General features: G+C 50.3%; 1 protein-coding gene across 2 annotated transcripts in view; it reads right to left on the bottom strand.

Moving 5' to 3' along the window:
* SH3PXD2B (SH3 and PX domains 2B) overlaps positions 1–25,876 on the bottom strand; it is a 73,039-nt gene extending 47,163 nt beyond the window's left edge. For both annotated transcript variants that reach the window (XM_034066767.1, XM_034066768.1), the window contains exons 1-2: positions 25,738–25,876; positions 13,226–13,306 (exon numbers count right to left, since the gene is read on the bottom strand). In XM_034066767.1, the coding sequence (XP_033922658.1) occupies positions 13,226–13,306; positions 25,738–25,809 (153 nt within the window). In that variant the 5' untranslated portion in view covers positions 25,810–25,876. The remainder of the gene's footprint in view (positions 1–13,225; positions 13,307–25,737) is intronic.
* Between the last annotated feature and the right edge of the window lie 377 nt (positions 25,877–26,253).

The raw sequence follows: 26,253 nt of genomic DNA, 5'->3' as shown, positions 1-26,253 counted from the left end.
TTTCCATCCTTTTGTAAGCTTGTCAAGAATACAATGCAGAGAAACTAAGGAGGGAGTTTAGTGTTTAAAAGAAGAAAAAGAAAACCTCAGATTTAGAGAAGAACAGCAAGCAGTCTTCCATTTACAGGCTCCTCACATTGCTGCTGATCCCTCTGTCTGCTTGGGTGATTAAAAGGCATTGCTCTTTACATACGATTCATTGGGGCTGAATCCTGGAAGTCATCATTCTCTTTACTGTACTTTACTAATCCATTTTCCATTTAATTTCTGATAATTGCAGCCTCTAGATGGCATTGGGTAGGCAGGTCTCAGACTGCACAGATGAGTGCTGAAGGCTGCAGCACTCCATGCTGGCACTGGGAGCAGAGCATTAACATCAGCAAGCAACCGGTACAGCATCCATAATTCACCACCATGACCCAGCCATGGGAAATGACTCTTGCCGGTAGCAATACCCGGTGTGGTCTGCACCGCTTCCTCTTCCCCATCCCGTCCATGGGAACATCCCTCCTGCACAGCTGGGACTGTGTCACATGGGAAGTACCCCTGGAAGGAGCCTCAGCATGGGAGCTGGGAAGAGCTGCATCCCTTGCCCCAGGCTGATGACAAAGACCACAGAACCACCACCATAACCACTACTGGAACTGTCATGGCAGCAGCATCCACAGCAAAGGCTGCAAAGACAGTTCATGTTCACCCACATCCTCCTCTCTAGCATCCCATACTTGGAAGACTGAGAAGTCATGAGATTTAGTTTCTGCTGTGCAAATAGAAACAACAGTGGAGAAATACCAGCACATTTGTCCTGTTTCATGTGTTGAGCAGCCGAGGCATAGCGGGGGGAGGGCTGTGCCCAAATATTCCAACCAGATCTAGTTTCACATCTAACACAGTGCTTCATGCCAAGAGGCAACCTTCAGTCAAGCATTGCAGTGACAGGTCAGACAGACCTTACATACATGTCACCCCACTTGGAGCTGCATGCTTGCCAAAACCTCAAGATGACTTGTCCCTAGCTTCTCCCCCAAATAGCTCTTGATGCGATTTCTCTTTGATCCCTCCCTTCCCCAAAACTTTCCCCCCTCCAGATGAGGAGAAGCAGACCAGCGTACATTCTTTCCCTGAAATTAATGCAAAGGTTTCAATCTGTGGCAGGCCCAAACGTGATGAGACAAAGAAGCTACAGGCAGGGCTGCAAAAGCTGCAGTCCTACCACTTGGGAGAGTGCTGCTGGTCAGAAACACCAGCCTCAGATCTTCCTCTTGCATAAGACTTCTTGCTATTTTCCCTGCTGTTCCTTCCCTGAACACAAACCCCATCTTCCAAGCAAGTACAGTCAGCAGAAAGGCCAGTGTGAAGAGCTTTTCATCCCCACCCAAAGGAGGATATTCTGATTGGGATCATGGTGGTGTCCATCAAGAACAGCTCCGTGGCAGTGAGTGCAATTATGCAGGTAGAAAATGAGACACTACAAACCCCTGAGGTTTAACTGCCAACACCAGGGTCTCCATTCAAAACAGATATGCATGTTCATAGCATGACCATGCTTCTTTCCACCCTCTCCCACCCGATAATAAAACTCACTGTCTGGCAGAGACAGCTGATGAAACCCCAGAGCCCTGGGTTAACAGCCCCATGGACAGCAGAAACCAACCCAGCTCCTGCACAAACCCACTGGTGTCCCCACAGCATCCCCACACCAGCAGCATGTTTCCCTCATGGAGCTTGTTGCCCTTGCATTCCTCCATTGACAGAAATGGTGGGATTTAAGGATGCCAAATTCATTGGTGCACAAAGTCCCAGGTGAGCAGAAGCCTCTGCAGGCTGCAAACACCCACAGCCGCAGAGGAGCCTGGCACTGCCATCATCTGCATGATGACAGGAGAGGACTCTGAGCACTTCTGAGTTCAGCCCTTGCCAAAGGGACGGAGCTTGACAAGAAACTCTGCTTACTTCAAAACCAGAACAGTGCTGTCAAGTGATGTCTGATGGAGGAGTTAATGCACTGACCAGGGAAGGCTTGAGTGAGCACCGAGCAGTGGAGCTGGCCCATGGGGAGCCCTGTGGGGAGCCTTTGGGAATGCATAAAGCAGGATGCAGTGCAACTCCAGTGGGAAGAATGCCATCCTAACCCAGGATATTCACCCTTCGCCAGGGCCCAGAGCCAGCAAACACAGAGGCACCATGGAGGAGCCCCAGCAGCAGGCAAAGCACAGCAATCCTGCAGCTTTCTGTGCACTTAAACACAAGAATGTACAGTTCACACAAAATTCAGCCCAAGCCACATGCCTTGAACTGCACCTGCTTTTTTAGGATCCAACCAGGAAAGAGGGAGATTGAAGAATGCCAAGGTTTTCCAGCATAGCTAAACCTCAAAGGAGCATGAACCTCGACAGCATCCTCATCTTAGAGCTCTTCTCTCTCACCACAAAGATGAAACCTGACAGCCTTTGGCCAAACTCACTGATTGATAAAAAACAGCACGATTTTGGGGCCTAAAGCAGCCACCTGTTGGCAGGTGGAAAGCAACTGCCCCCACATGGAAACCTCAGAGCTCCCTGGGAACCTTCCAGCAGGATTTATTTCCTGGAGGTGAGAGGAAGTGTGGGAGGGGGACAGGAGGGGAACTGGAAAATGCTGATTTGCCAAGAAGAAAGATCAGCAGACAAGTATCCGTTTCAATTAACGTTTCAGTTTGAACAGCAAAACCCAACAGCTAAAATTAAAGCGATTCTTATTTTTTCACATTTTAAGTGACGCATCAAAAGGAAACTGCTTTTTTGCAAAAATCAATAGTGAAAAACCAAGAGAACTTTTTACACATCCTGAACTGAGCTTCTTTCTTTGCTAACATTTAAACACCAGCTTTCTTCCCAATTTAGGGCAAGGAAACCTCACTATTTTGAGGAGCTGCACAGCCTCCCAGCCAGCCTGGCACTCTGCATGGCCGGACACAAAGCCTTCTTCAAACGGCTGTTTCATCAGCCACTTTCAGCATGTATGTGTGCAGTTAAAAAATACAGGATTGCAACTTTCTATTGACTGAGATTGGGTGAGAATGCCAAGATTTTGGGTCCCTACCAGAGGTGCTGGTAGTTTCCACACCCCAGTGCTCATGAGGCAGGAAAGGAGCAATGCCCGCTGCCAGCAGTGGCTCTACAGGTAGAAGTTCTCAGACAGAGAGCAAGACCCACAACTTACTTTTCTAAGAAACAGTTCCTGCATTTTCCAGCAATATTTATTCATAAAAACCTAAAACAAGTAAAAAATCCCCCCCAGATGGAAGCTGCACTCTGCAGGGCTGAACACCTCAGCAGTGCGGATGGCTCTGCAGTGCCTGGGTAAGATGTCCACTGAAGTGAAGTTGTACAATATGGTTGAACCAACTGAACTTTTCTCCTGCAGCACAAAGGCAGGGAGAGGTCTCTCCTCCACCCTCCTCCTCATCATTCCTGGAGACCCTCCAAGCTTGCAGGGATGTGGGCTGGTTTGTTGGCAGCATGGGGAGGACCAGCTCTAGAGGGGTCCCAAAACTCTTTGCACCCAAACTGGGCACTAAGGGAGGCATTTCTCAAAGTCTGCTACAAAATACCTCCTTCCTCTCCAAAAAAGGTCAACTACCAGAGCACAGTTGATGGTAAATGTTCATCAGGCTGAGCTTGCAGATGAAATTCTCCGCAAGGAATTCTCTGTGAGGTGCACAACAGCACCTGGCCTATTAAAAAATACCTGGTTTGGCTAATTTAATATGGTATCTGCAGTGAAAAAAACTCATCTGAATGAAAGCTTTTTCTTGTCCAAACCCTAAAATTCTGTCATCAAAGACAATATTAAAACAATAAATTCACCAACCTTAATTACACCAAATTTAATTTCCAAGATGGAATTTCCATGCTGCCAGGTAAAGACAGGCATCAACATCATTTATAATTCACTGCTCAGTAAATCACCCCTGCTGCAAAGGCCTCAAGATATGGTACCAGTAAGGCAGAAAGGCTCAGAGTGGTGAATTAAGACAAGGAAAATGCTGACTCTCCTGCCACCAGCTCGCAACCATTTTCCACATAGGTTATTGTTCACTCTGCAATTCTGGATAACACCAGAATATAGGATTTACCATAAACCAGGGTGTAGAGCAGTACCCAGCAGACTGGGGATGTGTGGGATCCACAAGGTGATGGGATGATGGGCAGAAAGGGTGCCACGCACCCAGCAGCACTGGAAGACCCCATGGCAGTGGAGAACCACAGGGTTCTGCAGAAGCAAAGGCACAGCCACTGGAAGGAAAACCACGGAGTCACCATGGCATCAAAAAGGGAACAGGCTGGCTGCTGGAGCCCTACAGCATCCACCCCCTGGCACCACATCTCATTTTCCCCTCTCCGTTTTCTGGTTAAGGAGGTTCCCCTCCCCAGTCCCGGCTGGCTGGAAGGCATGAATCACAGAGGAAGGGCAGATCCTGCACACCCATCCTTCTCTCCCTGCGAGGTCTCCCCTAGTCCAGCCTGTGGAGCTGCCTCGCTGCAGCTGGCACAGATGGGCCTCCCTCATCCCACCCACAGGATGCTTGCCACATACCCAGGAAAAAGTCTGTGCTGGATCCCAGAGATGGCAATGAGAAGCCTGACAAGCCTCAAGGCAGAGAGAATATAGAAGAAGGAAAAAAAACATGTGAGAAAAGTAAGAAGGAGCATCACTTCTCAGATGGAGCAGAGTGCTGGGAAGGTAGAGCAAGTGGTTAAATTCTTCACTTGTCCCCAGGCACACAAGGAAGATCACTGCAGAGGTCCACACCTCACTTTGCAAGGGGACTCTGAGACTGCAAGACATCCTTCACCAAACGCACTTTTAACAGCCAGTGAGGGAGCAGTGATTTACAGCACTGTGAAAGACCTGTGACATCCAATGAAAGGCACAGAAAAGAAGTGGAAAATCCAGACTGCAGGAGAACATGTTGTTCTTTCAGCTTTATCACCTCCCTCTGCAAGGGCAGGAGAACCCCAGAGCCACCATCTCCCTCTGTATCTCCCAGATCTTATTTCCATCTCCCATTCACCATAAAACTGCACAGATGCTTCCATTTCCTAGATGCCCATAAAATATGTGTAGTATATGCTATGGTCCATACTGTATCATACAGATTGAGCATTATACACAGGACCTGGCCATTTTACTAAAAAATCAGGACTCTGAGATACAGACTCCTTTGCACTGATTTACTGCTATCCATCCTCAGCTCTTCCACAAGCAGCTTGAAACTGCTTTGTTTCGGATCCTGAGCTGCTGCTACATGACATAAATTGCAGATCTTTCCACCAGAAAACTGAGCTGAATTAGCTTGATCAAGAATGATCGAGACTCTTCCATCAGCCGAGACCCACACAAACCTCATCAAAGCCCCTGGCCACAACCAGCTCCAGGCAGGCACCTGGGCACCTTCCCATGGGCTGGAAAGGGGCCAGCAGTGAGCTCCTGCCCTCCTGGGGATGCTCCTCAGCCCTTCCATGAATGGGGCAGCTGAATTTCCAGAGCTTTTTCATTAAGTAGCAGGGGAGTAGAAGGGCATTAGCTAACCCAGAGACAGAGAGAGGAGCGTAACCCCTCGCCTTGTGTTATAGCACAACTTTTAAACACATTACCACAATAAACCCACACCAGATGGTCAGCAAGGATCTTAGTTCTGTCCCTAAGGAGGCAAAACTTTTTACCTCTCCATCTTTATGCTTCCTCTCTCCTGGGTTACATTCATCAGAAGCTCCCCTACAGATTGCACCCACCAAGCAATGCTGTAAGTGGGACATACTTGCCCCAGGGCTGGGAAGCAAAGCGCACCTCCTCCAGCTACTCTGCCAAGTTTCCACCAGGAAGGAGACAGGGGATGCCAACAGGGATGAATGAACAGAGCCTGGGCTCAGGAGCCAGCTCTCCTTTGCCACAAGGCCACCACGGCAGCTCCAGGCGATGAGCCTGGGAACAAGAAGGGATCATCTGATGGGAGCCAGCAGAGATGGGAGCCAGGAGATGAGTGAGAGCCCTCAGGGCCCATAACAGACCAGCAAGAAGCAAAACTGCTCTGGAGGCAAGAGGGCGGATGGCAGAAACCTGGCGAGGGTGCAGACACAGCCTGCAGAGCCACGTGCTTGGAGCAAAAGGAAAAGGCAAATGCTGGCCATCAGCTTGGAATAAACCAAAACTCACCGGGTGCTGTTCCCAGCAGCTGCTCAAGAAAAAGCTTTAGCTACGAGAATTGGAAATGATTTCTGCTGCAGACACGCACTGCCCGTGCTCGTCCCAGTGTACACCAGCCCTGGGAACTTCCATCCGCATGGACTCTCCGGGAGGACAAGCTGCTGTTTCCCAGAGGCAGGCATGGCTTTCAGCAGCTCACAGCCCCACTCTCTGCCAGGCATAGAACGCAGCAGCTAGTCAGGGTGCCAGCTAGAGCCAATTATAACTCACTGACCTGCCTTGGCGCTAGCACACATGGGAATGCGCTGGCTCCCGGCTGCCAAATGCTGGAAAGCTATAAATGGGAGACATTTGGAGAGAGGAAAAATTAAGGAGCCAACTTTTAACTAGGCTGAAGTGCATTGGACCGTGCATGCTCTTTGTGAAGGGAGAGAGGAGGAGAACGATGATGATCTCTGATGCACTGCTGGAAAAATATAGGCTGGATTTTACAGACAGAGGCAGTCCTTAGTTAACGGGAAGCATTTCTTCTGTCGGGTTCGATTACGGCAATTCATTGTTTCTATACTTCTGCACATGGTGCTCAAGTTCACAGCTCTCAATGCAGTCCTCTGGGCACAGAGGAAACAAATAGTTGCTTTACAAAGCAGGAACCTCACCATAGGAAGCTGTGGGGTTTTTCTTGTCCTTGGTCACGCAAGGGCCTGTCTTTCATGATCCAGCTGTCTAACAGCGAGATCCTGTTTTTTTGTGGCAGGGTGAAACCACAAAGTGCATCGCACACGCAACCCTGCAGAATTCTGCTGAACTCCATAAACCCTGGAGGAAAAAGAAATCCCCAAAGTGCTGAAATAAGACTCCCGTTACGAAATAGCTATTGAAAGAGCCTTGTTTACAGTCCCTCAACACAGAAAGACATCCATCCATCTCCTGCAGGCAGCACTGCCAAGATGCCTTAGGGCTTTTGCATCAAAGAGGCCGCCAGGACCAGGCATGAACCAGAAGAGGGGTGTAATCTACCTGGTGCCTCTGTGTTCCCACCTGAAGGAGCCTTGTGCTGTTGGGTCACACTACCTGGCACGTCTGCCCTTTGCTTTTCATATCTGCAGAATTAAGATAACATCTACTTCACCTTTGTGAATGCTGTGCCCTGCCAGGAGCCCAGCTTGAGGAGCAGATGAAGAGGAGGAGGAGCGGTGCTGCGGGCAGAGGAAGGCGAGCACAGGGCTCACAGTACTGGAAGCAATGCATGAGGCTCATTTTAATTTTTCAAGAGTCCAACTGCCTGAAACAGGCTGATGAGAACAATTCTTCTCTGTGTGCCAGCTAACGCCTTCTGAGCACACTTCAATGCAGTCTGAATTACTAAGACACTGACTTTCCCTCCCTCCCATCTTTGCCTGTGGTGGCTGCATGCACACAAGTAGTGCAGAACCCCCTTCAAAAGGGCTAATCTATCCGCCACATGGAGACGACATGCACAGACCGTTGCCTTTTGCCAGTTTTCTCATAAAAGCAGGCACCACTTCAACAGCCTATTTTTTCTGTGTTACACACAAAGCTGTTGGCCTGAGGGCTGCAGGACTCTCTCCAAGATGACATCGCTCCAGGTGGGTCAAAGCTGAAAGTTTCCAGCTAAGAACCTGAGGGATTTGTTAAACATATGGACAAGCAAGAAGACTGGGAAACACACTCAATGCACACACAGAAAGGAGTGAGGGAGAGAGCCAGAGCCAGTTTTAATGTGGCTTAAAATTCTCATTTTTTCTGTCTGAATCATGCATTGAGCACACTTACTCCAGCCTATATCACATCTCTATCCTTGGGCTCAACATTAAGCCTTTGCACAGAGAAGCAGCCATGCAGCATCGCCCTCTCCTATAGCAAGGACAAGGACTGAAGGAAAGGTTTCAGAGTGCAAGGGGAAAAGCCTGGCATAAACTGTCCCCAAGGAGGGCATCCTGGAACAGAATTGGCAAATGCTCCATCCCTGGCAGTGTTCAAAGCCAGGTTGAACAGAACCTTGGGCGATATGGATGTGAGGTATCCCAGCCCATGGCAGGGGTTGGACGCGGATGACCTTAAGGTCCTTTCCAACCCAAACCATTCTATGACTCCATGAATGGCAGTTACATTTTTAAGGGCTTGCAGCTGCCTGCCAGAGGAAAAGCCACTGTTTAGGTGGTAAAAAGGCAGGACATGGAATGAACAGCAAAGCCTTCTCCAAGGGCAAGGTTTGAGACTGAGCTCCATCACAGCTCACAAGCAGATCACTTTGTGACCAACAAAGTCTGCTCCCAGTTGCAGAGCCACACACCTTGCTGTCCAGGATGCAAAACAAGACAGGACTGAGAAGAACCAGGCACAAACTCTTGGTCGAGGAGAGGATGGTTGCAGCTGAAAGGAAGAGGAGATTGTGGACATGGAGCAGAGCTGCTGCCCGGGGAAAGCACTGGGGTCCGGTAATAGTGGGAAAAGTGTAAAAGTGTAGGGTTTGGACGTAGAGGACATTTTAGAAGCACAGTGAGACAACAGTGGCTCCTGGTCATATGAAGACTTGAAACAGCCACCATCGTGTCTGATGAGCTCATAATTACAGAGTGGGGAAAAAATGTTTCTTTTTGGGGGTTTCTGTAAAAGAAACACAGAGTACAAGCCAGTATCTTTCTCTAACCAACAGTGTTGCTTCTTACAGCCAACAATTTAAAGAGGATCCTTCCAAGAGACTTGTTAACCTCCTCCCGAGTGATGCATCCAATGTGATCCAGCAGAACCCTGTAGTCACTGAATGGCTCTTCCCACACCAGCAGGGCTGGAAGCATCTCTCAGGCATGTAAGACCCCAGTCCTCTATATCTGCCCATCAGAGACAGCCACTCACATATCTGATTACCAGGTTCCATGCCAGCTAACATTCCCAGCATATCTGCCAGCCCCAGTTAGTGTCCAGAATACAACTGGCATCCTTGCAAGCATCAATCTTATTGCTTTATTTCTTCGGAACAGCATCCATCTGCTCCCAATAGCTCACATCTGGCATTTCTGAGCATTACGAAAGAGACTCAGTCCTGTTCTAAGGAAATGATTCCTCCAGCCAAGAGATTCATGCAGAACTGAGTTTAGTAGTTGTAGGTACAAATTTATTACAAATAATCCTTGAGGCTTCAAATTTCAGAATTACAATTTTCATCTAGGGTTTGTATTTAATCCCTATAAAGTTGCTCTTATGTAAATCGTTGTGTGACAGAAAACATTTATGGAGAAAGCAAGGAGAGGTGGCAGGAATCTGAACACAGAGAACCCACACAGCAAAAACGCTCCTGAGCACTGCCCAGGTTGCTGAAAGTTTCCTCCTGCAGAGAGCAGTGTATAGGAGGTGGAGGTGGTATTCCTCAGCTTAAGCATTCCCTTCCCTTTTCACTGTTTAGCATAGTACACTAAGTCTTCCTCTGATGACCCCAGAGCAGGAAAGGGTATGACCTGCACCTTCCCCAGGGATGAGGGCCACTACTTCATCTGCTCAAAACACTGAACCAGGACAAAGCAGGCTGTGCCTCATGCTGAGACACACGAGCTTAACTGCAGAACGAATGTTGGTCATCAGCTCTTGGCAAGGGGGTGACAATCTCCTGTGTGACCATGGTCAATGGGACAAAAGCATGTAATTAGGCAGAAGACCTTGACACCTTGGAAGAGGACAGCAGGGTGGTGCTTGGAAAGGCTGTTTGCAGCTCACAGCAGTGAGCTATAAACTAGGACTTTTGCAGAAGAGGCCCACCCTTGGGTATCAATTACAGCCAAAGGGAAGAGCTCTGCGAGTTCACAGTATTCAGAGAACACCTTGAACTCTCCCAGCTAATAACAACATGGCCTGCGGCATTACTGTGAGCAGCAAGGTGGCTTCTGACATTATCCATTCCAGTATGGGGAATGCCTGGTGTGATGTTTTTGCATCCAGATGCAGCAGATATCAGCGCTGTGTACACTCCAGGCTTCACCGCTGTTTCAGCTGAGCTGGCAGTTTGTGTTTTGTCATTCCTGCCTGGCCGGGGAGGCATGGACACTTTGCCCTCTGGTTGCAGTGGGAGCAGCCCAGCTGGTGAGGCTGTCAGTGCTAAGCGTGCATGTGTTTTACTTGGCCCTACTCCTAAAATAATTGTTTGGCCACAATAGAAGGTGACAAGCTATTCAGCTGTGGGATATTCCACAGGGAATATCAGGAGAAACTCCCCAACCACTCACATGATGGTGCCTGCGCTGCTCCAAACTGCAACTTCACATCAGTCCCCAGGGTCAGCCCTCACTCCTGGCCCAAGACACTCTTCTCCTCTTTCCTACTTGGATCAAATGGCTTCCTTGTCCTCCTGACTGGGTTAATCAGGAGGGTCACTGACAGCAAAAGAGGGTGAACCAACCTTGACCCGAACGTGGCCAGAGCTGCTATTGAAAAACCAAAACCCTGCTCAGCTTCTGGCAGGAGCATGGAAAGTGCAGCCAGAATCACTGGGAACATAGATATGGAATTAACAAATATCTCTACCCAAACATGCATATTCTGTGATTGCTCAAGGCCCTAAGTATGAATAAATTTGGATGGATTTTCACTGGAGAACATGCAAGACAGTTTCTTGACACAGGAGTCACCTGCGATCAAGTTTCCAGCTCTTCCTCCAACACATCAAAAAGATCATCAGAACTGGACCCGGGAGAAATATTTTCCCCTCTTACTACGTCTTCAGAAGCAGCTGAACCATTTTTGCCAATCAGTTGTTTTGTGGGGGTTTTGGGTGGTTTTCTACTTTTAATAACCAAAGGCATGAATAATTTCCAGCATGGAAAATTCCTGCCTAAAGAGCTAAATTTGGCACAGAATCATCCAACAGTCATATAATAAAGGCCTCCAGCAATGGCAACAGTCAATGTTACCAATCCTACCTAGAGCGTTTTTTTTCCACTGTACTAAGAGGTTCTGTTTCACTCCTTGCCTTTCAATCCAATTTCCACTGCACTGCACCACAAGTTTAACATAAGGATACCAGGAAGCATGTGCGATAAGGGGGAAGGAAGGGAAAAACCGCAAGTTCATTCATTCTTTCAACAGAGCCAAAAAGGAGTGGTTATTTCTTTTTTAAAGAAAAAGCTACAGGGAACAGGGAAGGGGAACATGATTGCTTTATACCTTCCTATGTATGTACGTATGGGAAGGTATACATATATATATATATTTATACACATGTATATATAAACACACAATATATATTTATACATAAAGCATCTCTGCCTCTAAAGATGCTGCAGGGTGTTTTGTAGAGGCAGTTTGAGTCTCTGGCTTCACATGCTCTCCAGTGATGACGCTTTCCATCTAGGAGCATGCATAGCTCCAGCCAAGATGGAAGGGGAGGAAATGAAGAAGGACAGCCACTATTTCCCTACATGTCCTTCCCCACGAGGAGCAAGGCAGTCCAGGAAAACAGCACATTTGGAAGCACAGGTTTATCATGTATAACTCCAAAGGACCATGCCTGCCTCACAGCAAACAGTGGCATGGGCTTGGCCACCACCTTGCAGCACCAGTGAAGATGAGATGATGCAGAGAAGGAAGCATTGAGCTCCATTTCCTTCCAGCCCTGGCTGTGGCCCAACAGCTGTTCCCTGTTTATTTACTTTAATATTTCCTTGGTTACACAAGCAGCTGCACACAGCTTAACCCCTGCCTGCACCAGCAGCCGCTCGTGCCACCCTACCTTACCTTGCCTGGCACAATGCTGTAGAACAGCATCATGGGGCAGGGTAAGCACACCCAGGGTCTTGCCAAAGCTGGGCTCTCAAAGTGTTTACTCCATGTGCTCACCCTCCCAGTCATATCCATGGCTCTGCAGAAGGTGTCCTGCTGGGCAGGGGAAAGGGCATCACAGATATGAGCAGCCGTCCCACACAATCCTAGGCTTACGCAGGCTGAACTGATGCCAGCTGAACCTGGGAAAACCATCTGGATTCCCATGAGCTTGCTTTGTTGGACAGACCCAGATGTGCTGTAGTTTTAACAGCATATTCGTGCCTGGATGCAGCAATTTCAGGAAAGGCAACCATAGCACCGTTTCAAATAAAGCATAAAGTGATGCTTAGCTTCACCTGAAAGGGTCATTGCAGACAGAGGGTGCCCAGCTCCTCTCCCGGTTCTGTGCACAGACCATAAGTGACACAGCAGTGACAACTCTGGCAGCTGCTGCTGGTTCATAGATCCTTTCATGCATTTTCTTTCCTCATCTGCACAAAGCCTGCTCCAACAGCTCCGTTTGTATTTTGGCCCATAAAGCTCAGCCAGACCCCTTGACTCATCTCCATCATGGAGAGGGTGGAAAACACTCTTTGCCTGCTCGCCCAGAACACCAGCTCCAGTTTTCTGCAACCCAGCCTCTCCCAATTGCCTTTCCAGCCTCCTCTCTCCCTCCTGACTTCATCTTCTTCCTGGCTCCCCCCAGCACCAGGAGGTTATTGCTAAAGCAGCTGCCCTCTGGGCTAGCAGTACTCTGCATTTCCCCAGTGCCTGCTCCCCAAAACACCAGCCAGCGGGACACAGGCAGAGGGAATTGGCAGCCCTGTTTTGCTGGGATAGCAGTATTTATTAGCTCTGCAGGGATGGACTTTGGGCTTAACGTCAACAAAATCCCCTCAAAGCAAACAAAAAACCCAACAAAACCCTCTCCACTTGCAGAGGTTTCCAGGAATTCAAACGCACCTACACAGCTCTGGATGCATTAATCCAGGGAGTGACAGCAGAACCGTAACACCTGGGACATGCAAAAGACCTCAGGTGTCCCAGCCAATGCACAGGAGGCACTGAAGCAAATAGTCCAGCTCTTGGGGTTGGTTTGTTCTTGGTTTCTCAAGGATGTCCAAAATTGCATTCAAGTTTCCTCAAACCAAACCATTTTCTGGGAGATAACAAAAGGTGTGCATAGTGTAGGGCAGAAACTGCGCTTCCCAACTGACAACATCTTTCAAGCCAAAACCCCAAGAAGTGGTGAAATGCTTACCTGCAGGTCAAAGAACTTGCTGTACCGTCGGTATATGACTTCTGTGGACCCATTGGACCAGGTGACTTTAATAATGTATACCTGTGGGGAACAGAGGAAGAAATCAGAGAGGAGTGACCCAATGACCTGTACTACAACCCAAAAGCTGCTGAAGTTCCAGCGCAACCCCACTGCTGGATGTCAACCAGGGAAGTTCATGGGAGAACTTGAAGTCATTTCAGCAATACAAGAAAATATTTTAGTGTAAATTATGAAGCTCCACTGGTCTACTAAATCCCTATTGCTAGTTGTGAACTAGGACAGCTCCCTATCCCTAAATAGGGACATACATCAAATGTGAAAGGGTGCATCTGTGTAATACCACAGTTTAAGTTACTCTGGACACAACCACATTACGAGCTAATAACTACGCTGTGGCCATCCCATCTATGGCTGCAGCACCAAGTTTGATGTTGAGATCCATAGCCCATAGGGTGCAGCACCACACACCACCGCCAGCCCAGGTCCCAGGGCTGGGGCTTGCAAGGACTCAAACCCACAAGGTGTGAAACTCCATCTGTCCTGCCATAAGCAGCTCTGAGGTTTTGTTTATTTAAACTTGCTGGGGTGCAAATTACCTCCTGTTCCTTAAACTGGCACACAATCAATGCTGGTAATTGCAGGTTATTCACAGGCTTTTACTGGTGATGGATGGATTAAAAAAAAACAACAAACCTTTTTTGTTTTGTTTTTTATTCTTCTATGAAAGACAAGAAGCAAATACCAGAATTAAGCAATTACTTATCTAATGTCCTTGCTTGTTGTTCACAGAAACCAAAGATGACCCCCCATGAGACAGTGCAACACTCAGTCTTTGCTAATTGATAACAGATTGACTAAGCAGAATGAGGCATGTGCGTTTTTTCTTCCATCATGTCCTGCTTATTTCTACCAGTAATTCAAGTGTTGATTCACTGAAGCAGGAGCAAACATTCAGCAGCTCAGGTGGACAGACCTGCTGGAACTTCAGCTAACTTCATTAAGTGGGAGGACTCTTAGAATACTGTTTTAGTATCTAAAATGGAATCCGTTAAGAGTTTCACGAGGTTTCTCACATTATTCCAGGTCCTGGAATGTGGCCAACATCCCAGCCCAACATCAGAACTCAAACACCAGGAGATTCAAATGGGTAGCACAACACTGAATTATTTGAGCTCATCAAACCTGCTCAAACGCTGCACTAAAAAAGTCTACTCAAAACTCACTCTGCTGCTCAGAGGGCTGACACCGCATGACCCTCCAAGGTGAGGAGACGCAGGAGACTCCTGAGGAATGACACACTCTTTCCAGCGGAATCACTTCCAAATTAAGTTGGAAAAAGAGGCAGCTAAATGAAGTGAGTTCTTATTGCTAAAATAAAGAACTTCAGTACTTTCAACCCAGCAACTCAATGACCACTTCTCCTAAATCAGATGATCAGCCCAAACACAGCTGCGGGCGCTCTGCTGACTTGCAGTGAGCTGGCTGGGTGTCACAGGCACCACCAACATCTCCCAGACAAAATCTGACTCACTCAGCATCATCTTACAGGCTTTATTCAGCTAATCACAACCCTCCCCATTCACAGATTCTTTTTTTGAGCCAAAAGACCTGCTCTTTCTGCATATTAACACAGGGAAGACAGAGGGCTTCTTCCAGACAGCATCTGTTGCAGCTGTGGATGGATTTGCTGCAAGGAGGCCCAGACACTGTACTTACCACAAATGTGGCTTGACAAGTACTCTACATTGGGTCAGGTACAATGTTCATTCAAGAACATACTTCTAGACCTCAGCAGGTCAGATACAACTTGGCTGGCCACAGTGAAATGGATATGGATAAAGTTGCATGACATGGCCTCTGAAGTATCTGATAGCATCCATACAGTCACCAGCATGCCATCAGAAAACCAGGCTTTAACTTGATGCTAAGTAAGCATCCAAGCTGCCTTTACCCTCATCCCAGGACTTGCCATCAAGTCAGCATGAGCTCATCTTGGTTGGAAGCTCAGCTGATATCCCAGCTTTCTTACCCAGTTTGCAGCACTTTACGGGGTTATATCACTGCTGGCTGGCTGCCTGGAGAAAGCCTTCCACTGGGGCAGGGGGAAGAGCCAACTTTTCTTCATTGTTTATTCCTATCCTGCCTTTATTTGGAGTCAACAGCTTATTAGACTGGGATTTTAATCAGGATGTGGATTTGCTCAAGCCAAAATGAATTCAAAGCTCTTAAGTGTAATAAAGCCATGAGATTTGAGTGCACACCATGCTTTATTATACCCTTTGCAACTGAGGGAAGGAGCACTTCTCCCAGATGATGAGCTCACTCTGATTTTGCTGAAATGCAAATCTCCCAGGAGCCTGGATAACGGTGTCTCGCACATCCCATTTGGATAGCAGGAATGTCTCCAGGGGCATCTCCGTGCCTATTTGAGGAAAGCAGAGAAGATGGGGAAGCCCACAGGAACAGGAGCTCCTCAGTATCTATAAGAACACTGTCTCAGTACAGCTGTGTTCCTCTCTCCTTGTAAATACCCTTTGTCCTGCACTCTGCCCCATCCCACTGAGGGATTCTGGTGGCCAAAACCACCACGAATCTTGGTCTCTGCCAATACCTAATCCAGTCCCTGTTGTCTTAGGGCTAAAAAAGACACCAGAAAATGTAATTCAGGTGATATCCTCAACTGAGAACACAAGTGCAGATTCTGAAAGGTATGAATGGTGCAGTCAGCCACTCAGTGATGGTTCTCACATGGACTGGAGATGATGAAGCACTAAGCTCCCATAGGAACCATCCTTTTCTCAGGTGTTTTTGGAAGACATTTTCTATAATGAAGACAGTTTTTAAAGCATTGCACTTTAAACCTGAAGTGTCCCCTCCTGGCCTTGCACCGCACCATGTCCTGCCAGGAGGAGCCATCATGAAGTACCAGTTCAAACAAACCCAATTTTGTCCTGGTAGGAGCCACACCATCACTGACTCCCACAGCCCTGGATCCTGCAGAGGCTGCTCTGAGGACAGGCTTTTTTCCCAGCCTGGCTGTGTGGATGAGGGCATGTGGAAACAGTTATTTTATGGGTTTTCTCCAGCTCCGATTTCTATGGTCCTTTAAAGAAATAACACAGAGAAACCACCAGCAGGCCTTTTCCATGGAAAGAGCAAGAGGATCTCCCAGGGCTGCAGCTAGCACTGCCTCGGGGACACGTACCCAAGGGAAGCACCACCGGGAAGAGGGGAGCAGCTGCTCAGATCCCTCTCCGTGTTTCCTTGAGGGGTGGGGAGAGCCCAGCAGATGGCAGGGAGGCAGCGGGCAACCAGACCCAGGAGGGGAGCTCTGGAACCCCACCACGTGTGCTGGGCCCCTGGCCAAAACCAACAGGCAGAGCTATCTAAACATGTACAGCCCTTCCCGGGCCAGCAGCAGGGTCTGCACCATGGAGGGGAACTAGCTGAGTCAGTGAAACCTGGGAACCGGCAGCTCCCCTCCCTCTGGAGAGGATGCCTTACCCTGTCCCGCTCCCATCCCTTGCTCTGCTCCAGCCTACGCTACTGCACACGTGCCACGTCAAACCCCAAACCAGCCTGATGCCTGAAGGCAACAGGCCAAGCTGAGGTTTGGAAGCAATCACCAGGCAGAACCCAATCGCTTTTGGCAGAAAACACAAGGACTGAACCCTCTTTAGCTTCATTTCAGCCATGGGTTAGGGGAGAATAGCTGAAAATCACGCTCATGCTTCTGAAGTCCTTGAGACACAGCTCATGGTGTTTGTCCTACAATAGCAAGGTTGTACAGAGCTTTCAGGGTCAATCATACACACAAAATCCTGCTTTAAGAATTAAGAGTCCCATGCCTGCACACTCAGCCCCCCATCACTCCTCATCCATCCACCAGCTCCCCTGCCCTTGAGCCATGAAACCAGTCCCACACTGCAGCAAGCCCATTGTTACAGAGCAGGAGGAGCTCCTGACAGAACAACCTTGTCAGCCACAGCAAGGCTAAAACAAGACCTGCCCTCCACTCCCAGGGGCCATGGGGACAGTGCTGGAGGTGCAGATGGATCTTTAATAACAGAGGAGAGGAGCACTTCACATTAACACCAAATGCTCTCTGTGCTTCTGTCCTGTGGAGGGCAAAAGCATTTCAGACCCTTCATAGAAAATGGAAACATGCAAAAGGCTGAACTCCGACACTCATCACAGGGATTTGGGCTCCACAAACTCCCTACATTACAAGTAATTGGTCACATATGAACTACTTAGAAATCACCAGCCGGGAAGCTTATCATCAGGACCACCACTGCCCAAGATTCCCCTTGGTCATATTAAAAACCAAGTCCCCTAAACAGCAATTTAAAGATGCCCAGGGGATCCTGCAGCCTGCCTGGCCAGACATCACAAGCTTGGTCCCCATGGCATTCCTGTAGCATGACCCCATGCCTGTCACTGCTCTCCCCAGCATTTCTGGAGAGGCAGCTCAGAGGGAGAAGGGGCCAGTGGAAAGTGGGACTGAAAACCTTCGTAAGGGACCTGTCAAAAGATGACAGGTTGCTAAAAGAAATGCAAATGGCACCTGGCCAAGTGTAACAGAGCTGTCAAGGAGAGCTGCCATCAGCCCACATGGCAGCGAGGGTGCCTGGGGGAAACACTGCCAACTCACAGTGGCTGAGTGCCTGAGGGACATCCAGGACATCCCTCCTGAGCAGGAAGGCACTGCAGGCAGGGACTGAGCTCCAGTGTTGGGCAGGGAGGCTGCAGGAGCCAGCTCAGACTCACATCCAGAGCAGCCAAGTCACAGGGACTCAAGCGCGAGAACAGAGGGGACAGAAGCCAGCACGAATTATCTCTATCTGAAAGGGCAGCCAGAGATTTAATGCTATTTTACTTTTTTCCTTTCAAAGAGATGAGCAGCAAGCACAAGCCTTGGGAGCTGCCAGACCCCAGAAGTATTTTTCCAGAGACTGATAAAGAGCCTCAGTGCTGCAGATTGCAATGGCTCCTGGTGACTTCCACCACCCAAAGGGACTGAGGACGTGGGAGTCCTTCCCAAGCCTTCATTCTTGCACCTTCCTCAATAGGCACACTGTCCCGTACAACAACATGGCTAGAGAGAGGGATGATTCAAGCAGCTGACTTGAGGCAATGGAATTAAGAACAGATACTTCAAATAAATAAATAAAATAATAACAGAAACAGTTCCCGTTCTGAAACACGAGGCCGTGTGACCTCCTGGAAGAATCACTTCTGGACTCCTTGCATAAACACACTGTGGACATACACAAAACATGACCTGGGAAACAGCCTGGACTGCTTAAATCCGAGATGGAAAAAGGCAGACTGAAGCTGCAGAAAAACCTAGAGCTGCAGTTTCAGCCTCTCTCTTCCCATGGAGGAGTTTTCCCAAGTTTTCCAAGGAGACTTGCAAGGCATTCTGTCTGGACAGGGGCAAGCATAAAGCCCGCAAGTAAGGCTTTGGGGAGAGGGCAGCTCCTGGCTGGCCAGCCTGTGAGCTTTCTGCTGGCACCCAGTGCAGGGCTGAATGGGGCAGCAAGACCTCCCTGAGCCAGCACCATTCAGCTACACCAGCTTGAGGCCAGAAGCAGCACACCCATACTGACACAGCCCTGCAGCCCTCCCTGGTCAGCTCTGCAGCAATCCCTGAGCTTCCCCAGCCCCAGAACATCCCCACACCAGAGCTCCTCACATTGAAACCCTCCTATTTCCACACCAGAGGCAGATGAACAACGGCAGGGAGGAAAGCAATGCAATGGAACATGGAAAGACACCTCTATGGGGCTGCAGGGACATGCAGTTCTGATCACCCATGACTAGCAGGCATCAACGTAGGTCCCCAGCTACTCAACAGAGCTTCTACAGCAAAGCCAGACATAACAGCCTCCAGCAGAGGCAGAGCTGTCGGCAGAGCTGTTTCCAATGGGTTGGAGCCTGTGTGGTCTCGGGTCCAATGAGGCTATGTACAATAAACCTCTCTGTGGAAAACTCCACATATTTAAAGCATCTTTTGCCAGCAAAGGGGAAAAAGCATCAGTGTGTCTATTCCACCCACACTCCCCCCTAACCTGAAACATGAAGAAGCGATGTGAGAACCTTGCACCCTGGAGAAGGGAGCACCAAGAGATTCAAAGGGGCAGGGAAACCAAAGCAGCTGAGGGATTGAGGCAAACTAGAGCGGGTTCAATACAGAAAAGGGAGTGGGAAATTGTAAGAGGAAAAGAAAAAAAAGGAGGGAGGTGGCTGGAAACAAAGAAAGTTCTTGGCAGCAAGCTGCTGAGCTTGGCCCCCCTCCATCAGCATCCACTGCTGCAGGCATGTGGGGCTGGGGAGGGGAGTGTAGGGCTCTTGTGCCACAGGACATTGAAGCTTGGAGCAGGAGGAGGGCAGCCAGCCCCCAGCTCTGACCCCACACACCTTGTCACCCCCTCTCTCCTGCTCTCTGGACAGGGAGAGGTCGAAGAAGGGTTGTGTCAGCTCAGATGGCTCTAGAAAAGGCACAGAGAAGCAATCTCAGCAGTAACTGCAGGGCTCCATGGATGCTGCTGTGGTGCCTTTGGTCTAGCAGAGAGAAGCAGAAGCAACGAGTCAGAGCTGCAGTGAGGAGCTGGGTAGCTGGGATGTGGCAGCATGAGGACGGGCATATCCTCATAACCACAGAGAATAACTCAAGCCAGCCTGCCCATGCACCCAGAACTACAAACCAGGCATCTTCCCTTGCTCTGATTCACCCCTTCGACTGTACCCTCCCTAAAACCCAGCCACAGACTTGCTCTGCTGTACGGCTTTCCAGGGCACAGCACTCACAGAGCTGCTGGGTTGAAAGGCACACACATGTGGGGTTACACCAATCACTGGGACCACAATGACAACCCACTGAGCCCTCTCAGCTGCAGCACAACATACATGTACAACATATACGCCCACTTGTTTGCTCCCAGTCACACTGAAGGTCAAACATATGGGTTCATTTGTTTCCTATTTCCCACTGCTACATGAAACAGACGGAAGATAGAGATACCCTCCAAAGCAAAGCTGTGAGGGATCAAGGTCACCAGACCTCCAAGCAGGGAGAGCCGATGGATGGCCCAGAGCTGAAGTTCAACTGCTGGAATGGAGTACAAGCAGCAGCCTTCCACACAGAGCTGCATCCGCCCCAGTGGCCATGTGCCAGGCAGGATTTGGCCCATCCACTGAACTGCGACATTCAAGGTTTTCAACAGCCTTAAGTAACATGACTAGGGAAATAAAAACAACGGAGGGTTTGCGTCTGAGTGTTGGTTTTCATCCACAAAGCTAACAGCACTCCCTGAAGTCCCAACTCCCTCGAGAGGTGAGAGGGAAGGAAGGATTGGTGTGCTCTGTAATGCTGTGCAGCAGAGCGGGGTTAGGCTCAAGAATGGGTGCATATTTCTATCAGCTACAGGCTCCAAGAGCCTGCCTGTGGCCTGCCTTGAGCGGGAGAGTGTCAGCCAGCTGACAGGAAATGGGATGAGATACAGCAGAACCACAGGATACAGCAGCAAAACACCACTAAAGATGCTGAGAAGACCCTCAAACCTCTCAAGGCCACCAGTACTCAGGAACTCCTCACCACACCAAAGACTCCAGCTTCCCGGGTTCAGCCTTGCTCATGCATTCTGGTTTTGCTGTTGCTCTCTTTCATTCCCAGATCTGTTAACGGCCCCTGCATTCATTTTACACTACTCATTTGAACATCCTGCTCCCTCAGTCTTATGCACCCAGCTCCTTCGGCTCCCCACAGGACATTCCCACCATACCAAGAGCACCATCACTTCCCCCAGAGAGCAGAGCACGGGGGAGTCATGCCCCAATGCCCTTTTTAAGCCAAGCAACCGGTATGATTCATAACAGCAGAAATATCACAGCTGCACAAGGTGATGCTGTGCCAGGTCCCCACAGAGCTCTGCTCCAGCATGGCACATTGTGACCAGGAAACTCTGACATACAGGTCCATGGGACACGTGTTCTTCAGAAGACATCTGCTCTATACATATGCAGCACTGAAGAATCACTGAACCTGTGGATTAGCAGCTCTCATCCTCTTGCCATTTGAGCACTGTTCTCTGAATGCTCCATAATCAATTCCAGCTAATCAATGGGGTTAGGTTGGACACTGAATGAAACCATGAACAGCCTCACCACTACGAGCAATGAGAGCAGAGAAGACTCCTATCATCACATCACTATTTCCATATCAAAAATAGAACACATTTACTTTTTGAATGTGATTTTCATCAAACCTGTTTTAAAAGATGCTATCAACTATTCTCCAGATCCCAACACGTACTGTTGGTTACTTTCACAAGGCAGCTAGCACAAATGAAGTGGTTCAAGATGTATGGGCATTCACCTTGTTCAAAGTTTGCAACCTTGTTAACTGAGCTTGCAAAATCAACCTATGCTGCACACTCTGTTTAAATTTCCTCTTTCAAAAAGATACATGGATGCATGGAGGCTGGGAAAGGAAGTCCTGCAAGAGCATAGTCCAGGTTTCCCAACAAACTAACACAACCAGACGGCATGCTGCTCTCTCCTTCCTGTCGGATGTATATGTATACCTTTGGTTTGTGCTCTAGAGCAACCATTTAAACAACATGAACTATAGAAACATTCTTGGTGGACGGGTTGTAGAAAGGAAGATAGTACTGTTATTAACACATAAAACACACAAACTGTAGCTGTATTAAAACAAAAGGTCCTGAAGCTTGCGTAAGGGGAAAGAAAACCAACTCAAGTCTGGATTTAGTAGGGAAAAGCGTCTACTAGAGAATAACAAACACAAAACTATATAAAGATCCTGCGTGAAGTCCTTTAAAGGAAAATTCAGTCTGTTTCAACTATGGCTTTGTTTTGGGTCTTTTCTGAATAAACATTCATTTATCAGGAGCTGAGATTTGGCCAGACCATAGCAATGACAGTCTGCTCTGCTGTCACCCAGAATGATTATTTTTAAACCTTGCTCTTGGGCTTTGCCTTTCCAAATTTGCAGCATGGCCCTGGAGCACTCGCCAGCAGTGTCCCTGAGGGGCATGAGCTGTAAACACTTAACGTAGGATTGTATGGGAAATGTCACTGCACCCACCACCTAAAGGATGGGAGTCCCCTTCTTCCCTTGGACAATGGGCTGCTGAGATCCCGAGCTCTGTTGTTTTCTTGGCAGAATCAGAGCAGTGCATGCTGCAACAAACACCTCAAAAGGATCGTTTCTTGCTGCCCCTTCCAGGTATTGCCCATGAAAAAGGCTTAAAGACACAAGCAGCACAAGTGCAGTTGAAGCAGCCAGGGTTAGCAGCCCAGGAGAGGTGGCTCTGCAATACAACGTGGTAAAGTTTCACAGCCAGCAGAGCATATTTGAAGCCCTGATCACTCAGAGCAAGAAGCTCAGTTATCCTTCCCCTCTCGGCCATTCCACATGTGTGAGCAGAGTTGGTTTGACATGAGTAGGAGCAGACGTGTTGGCCTCACACCATGCAAACACCACAGCAGCAAGAGCCTCCCAGTAGCACAAGCAGAGAAAAGCCCACAAAGACAGAGCACACCCTGCTAATTGCAGTTTAGCCTGGCCCTTCCAGTGGTGCTCACTGCAGTACCCACCAAAGGGGTCAGCACCTCACTGAGGAGAAAAGCAATCACGAGGCCTTTCCCATTTTCCCTACTCCCCAAATGGCTTTAAACATGTCTGGGCTGGGAATGCACCCAGCCCTCCTGTGCTCAGGTCAGGTACTGGGCTGTCACCAGGGTAAAGATGGGCAGGAGATGGGACAAGTGCACTGTTGTCCCAGCATAGCCTTCCAAAGGAGCACAGCCACCAGACACACTGTGAGAAGTGTCAGGACAGCAGCACTGCTGCTCTCTTGCACTGGAATTTAAGCCAGTGGCATTCACAGGCACACAGGCACACAGGCACGTGAGGGCACGGGGCCGTGTTAAGGTCCCAGCTAAACCCAGACACCCAGCCTGTGTTCAAGCTGGCACCCCGCTACCCAAACCCCATTCAGCACCTTCTTGGGTCCTTGTCCAGCCTAAGCCTGAATCTGAGGAAACACTGCATCTCCTGCCTTGAATCAGAGCAGTGAAAAAAGAACAAGTCTTTGTCCCAAGCACCACAATGCTTTTTGCATCAATTACCAAGGTGACGGGCAAACCACGCTGGCCGGAATAGAGCTGGCCTTTCCCACAGCCCCTCCCCACCGCAGGCATCAGCCAGGACTTTGAAACACTGGTTTGATCTCACTTTTCTGGGAAACTGGAATCCACAACTTTCTGCTGTGGTCTCACCACAGCCAAGACAACTGCACCTTTGTCCGGCATAGAGAAGCCTCTCATCGATGCAGAGAGGAGCCTGAGCCATGGGTCACTCGCTGGTCAGACCAGAGCAGAGGCAACAGGAGGAAAAGCTGGAGTGCTCCTGCTCCTCCAGCCTCCCTAGGGACAGCAAACGGTTGCCTCAGAGGATGGAAGAGAGCACACTGATGCTCAGCAATGAGAAGCCAGAGAGCAATGGTTTAACATACACTCTGCGGTTGCAGTGTGCCAGCAGATACAGTCTGAAGTAAGATGACTCAGATGTGATTTCTGCCCCTCCTCTCCCTCTTTTTATGGGAGTAGGAAGAAGGAAAAAAAAAGACAAGAAGGTTTTGATTCCATATAATTAACTGGCTTTGTGAATCTGCCTAGTTCCTATCAATTCCCTCAAACAAGGCATGTGCTCCCATTCACTCCACATGGTCTGCCCCTCCCTGAGCTCAGCCCTGCTGGCTGATGCCGCTGGGTTTCTGTCCAAGGCAAGTACAGGGAAAGATTAGAGGCCGAGGACTCGAGTCACTGGTTGAAAAGGGAGCAAGTGGCTGGGCTGTCATGAGCTGCCTTCTAGCATCAACCCTGAGCTTCCGCTCCGGTGCCCCCACCCAGCTGCCCTGCTGTACATCTCTGTACAAAACACCCCTGTCCCAGATTTCCAGCTTCAAAGGGATTATTTGTGCTCTGCCCAATGCCACTCTGCAGGAGAACAGTGAGCAGGGATAGTGGGCAAAACAGATTGTTTCCAGCACCTGGGGTGCATAACCCAGCCATGGGGGCACAGGTCCTGAGGAGTGCACGGAGCCGCCAGCCAGGGAACAAGAAGGCCTAAAGGGCGAGCAGAGGAGCAGCCGCAGGCAACCCCATCGCAGCCCCGTTACAGGAGCTGGCAGCAGCGCAACAGATCCGCCAAGACAAACAGAATGCATTCACAGCTCAGCAAATCTCCTCACGTACACGCTCCTCCAGATTGGATGCATAACCCAGCTATGATGATTTAAGTCTGAGATGGACACGGCAGGAAGAGGGGCATGTCTGGAGCTGCGGCCAGGCTGATAAAAGTTGCAGGCAGGGCAGGAGAGGAAGAAGGGGTGATAAGGGGTTGGGCAGCAGAAGCCACCCCACATCCCTGGATGCAGGCAGAAGGTAACAGCCCTCTCCACCCACCCCTCCATCCTGGCTAGAGCTGGCCTGCCCTCTACTTCCCTCCAGCTGTTACTCACTGCCACAACCTAGCCAGGGTGACATAGAGAAGCCCCTGATCTCCCAAAGAGCTCAGGGAGCCTGGCTCTGCTGACTTGCAACACTCCAGCCTAAGCAAACAGCACATCCTCACAACCCAGCTACACCGCGAACACTGTGTCACTGGGTCACCCCGGTCTGAGGTGAATGGGGCGGGGAGAACATTTTGGTCTTTGTTTTACGGCTGTTGCCAGGATTCACCCACAAGGTCTCCATGGATGCCTGGAAGCACACCAAAGTTTAAATAATAGAAAAAAGAAAAGCCCAACCCCTTCAAAAAGAGACAAGCCCACAACAGTTTGGAAGATGCCCTGCAGCATACAGGAACACGCTCCCTGGGTAGCTCGGCAGAATGGGTGCAGAGGACACGAGGGAACACCTCACAGGGACGGTGGCACCGTCCCAGGCGCAGAAGGAAGGAGCCGGGTTGTCCCTTGCCCCCGGACTCTGCAGGCGGCAGGTTCCAGAGCCCCTCCACCGAGCGCTGCTCCCTCCCTAACGCAGAGGCACTTCTCGGGGGTGCCCTGCAGACCCCATCTCCTCCGGGTGCCTGCTGCCGTCCGGCAACCCCTCTCCCGCAGCCACTCCCGGGCACGTTCCGGGACTCCTCCCGCGGGTCCCGCACAGGGTCCGCACCGCAGCCGTGTCCCTGCCCGCTCCACAGCAGCACGGCTCTGGGGGTAGAGGCAGTGGGTCCCCCGCTGGCAGGGGGACACCGGGTGATCCCCACGGGAGACGCCGGGGGTAGGAGCGGCAGAACCGGCAGCGCTGCCCTCTTCCTCCTCCTCCTCCTCCCTCCCGCCAGGGCTCCGCCGGGGCAGCCGTGGGGGAGCGGGGCCGGCAGCGCCCGGCCTTTGTTTGCCCAGGGCCGGGTGCGGCGGAGCCGGGCGCCCCGAGCCGAGCCGAGCCGTGCCACTCACATAGTGCTTGTTGGGGATGCGCCGCTTCTGCACGTCCAGCACCTTCACCTCCGCGATGCTCCGCCTGGGCATGCCTCTGCCCCTCGCAGCCCGGCGCCAGCGGCGAAGCGGGGAGCGGCGGCGGCGCTGGGGGAGGCACTGCCGCACGCAGCCGGGACCGGAGCCTGCAGCGCCGAGCCGAGCCCCGCCGAGCAGCCCGCCCGCTGCCGAGGGCGGGAGGCGGCCCCGGCCCGCCCCGGCCTATCCCGGCCGACGGGGCGGCCCCACCGCAGCTGGCTTAAAGGGGCGACCGGCACCGCCCGCCCCACGCGTGTCCGCCCCACGAACGGGGCCGGCGGGGGGTGCGCGGCGCCGTGTTCGAGGTGGAGCGGAGAGAGCGGCTCGGCTGTGTCTAAGGGCAGCTCTACAGAGGTGCATCCGGCTGCTTGCATCGTGGGGAGGTGGCTGGAGGGGTCCCGGCTTGGTGATCCTGCCTGCCACGGTGGACCCGTGTGTGGGCTCCATCACCCTGCTCAT

Source organism: Melopsittacus undulatus, chromosome 10 (assembly GCF_012275295.1).
Source record: "Melopsittacus undulatus isolate bMelUnd1 chromosome 10, bMelUnd1.mat.Z, whole genome shotgun sequence".
Taxonomy (NCBI): Eukaryota; Metazoa; Chordata; class Aves; order Psittaciformes; family Psittaculidae; genus Melopsittacus; species Melopsittacus undulatus.
This window is presented reverse-complemented; position numbering and strand designations above follow the sequence as displayed.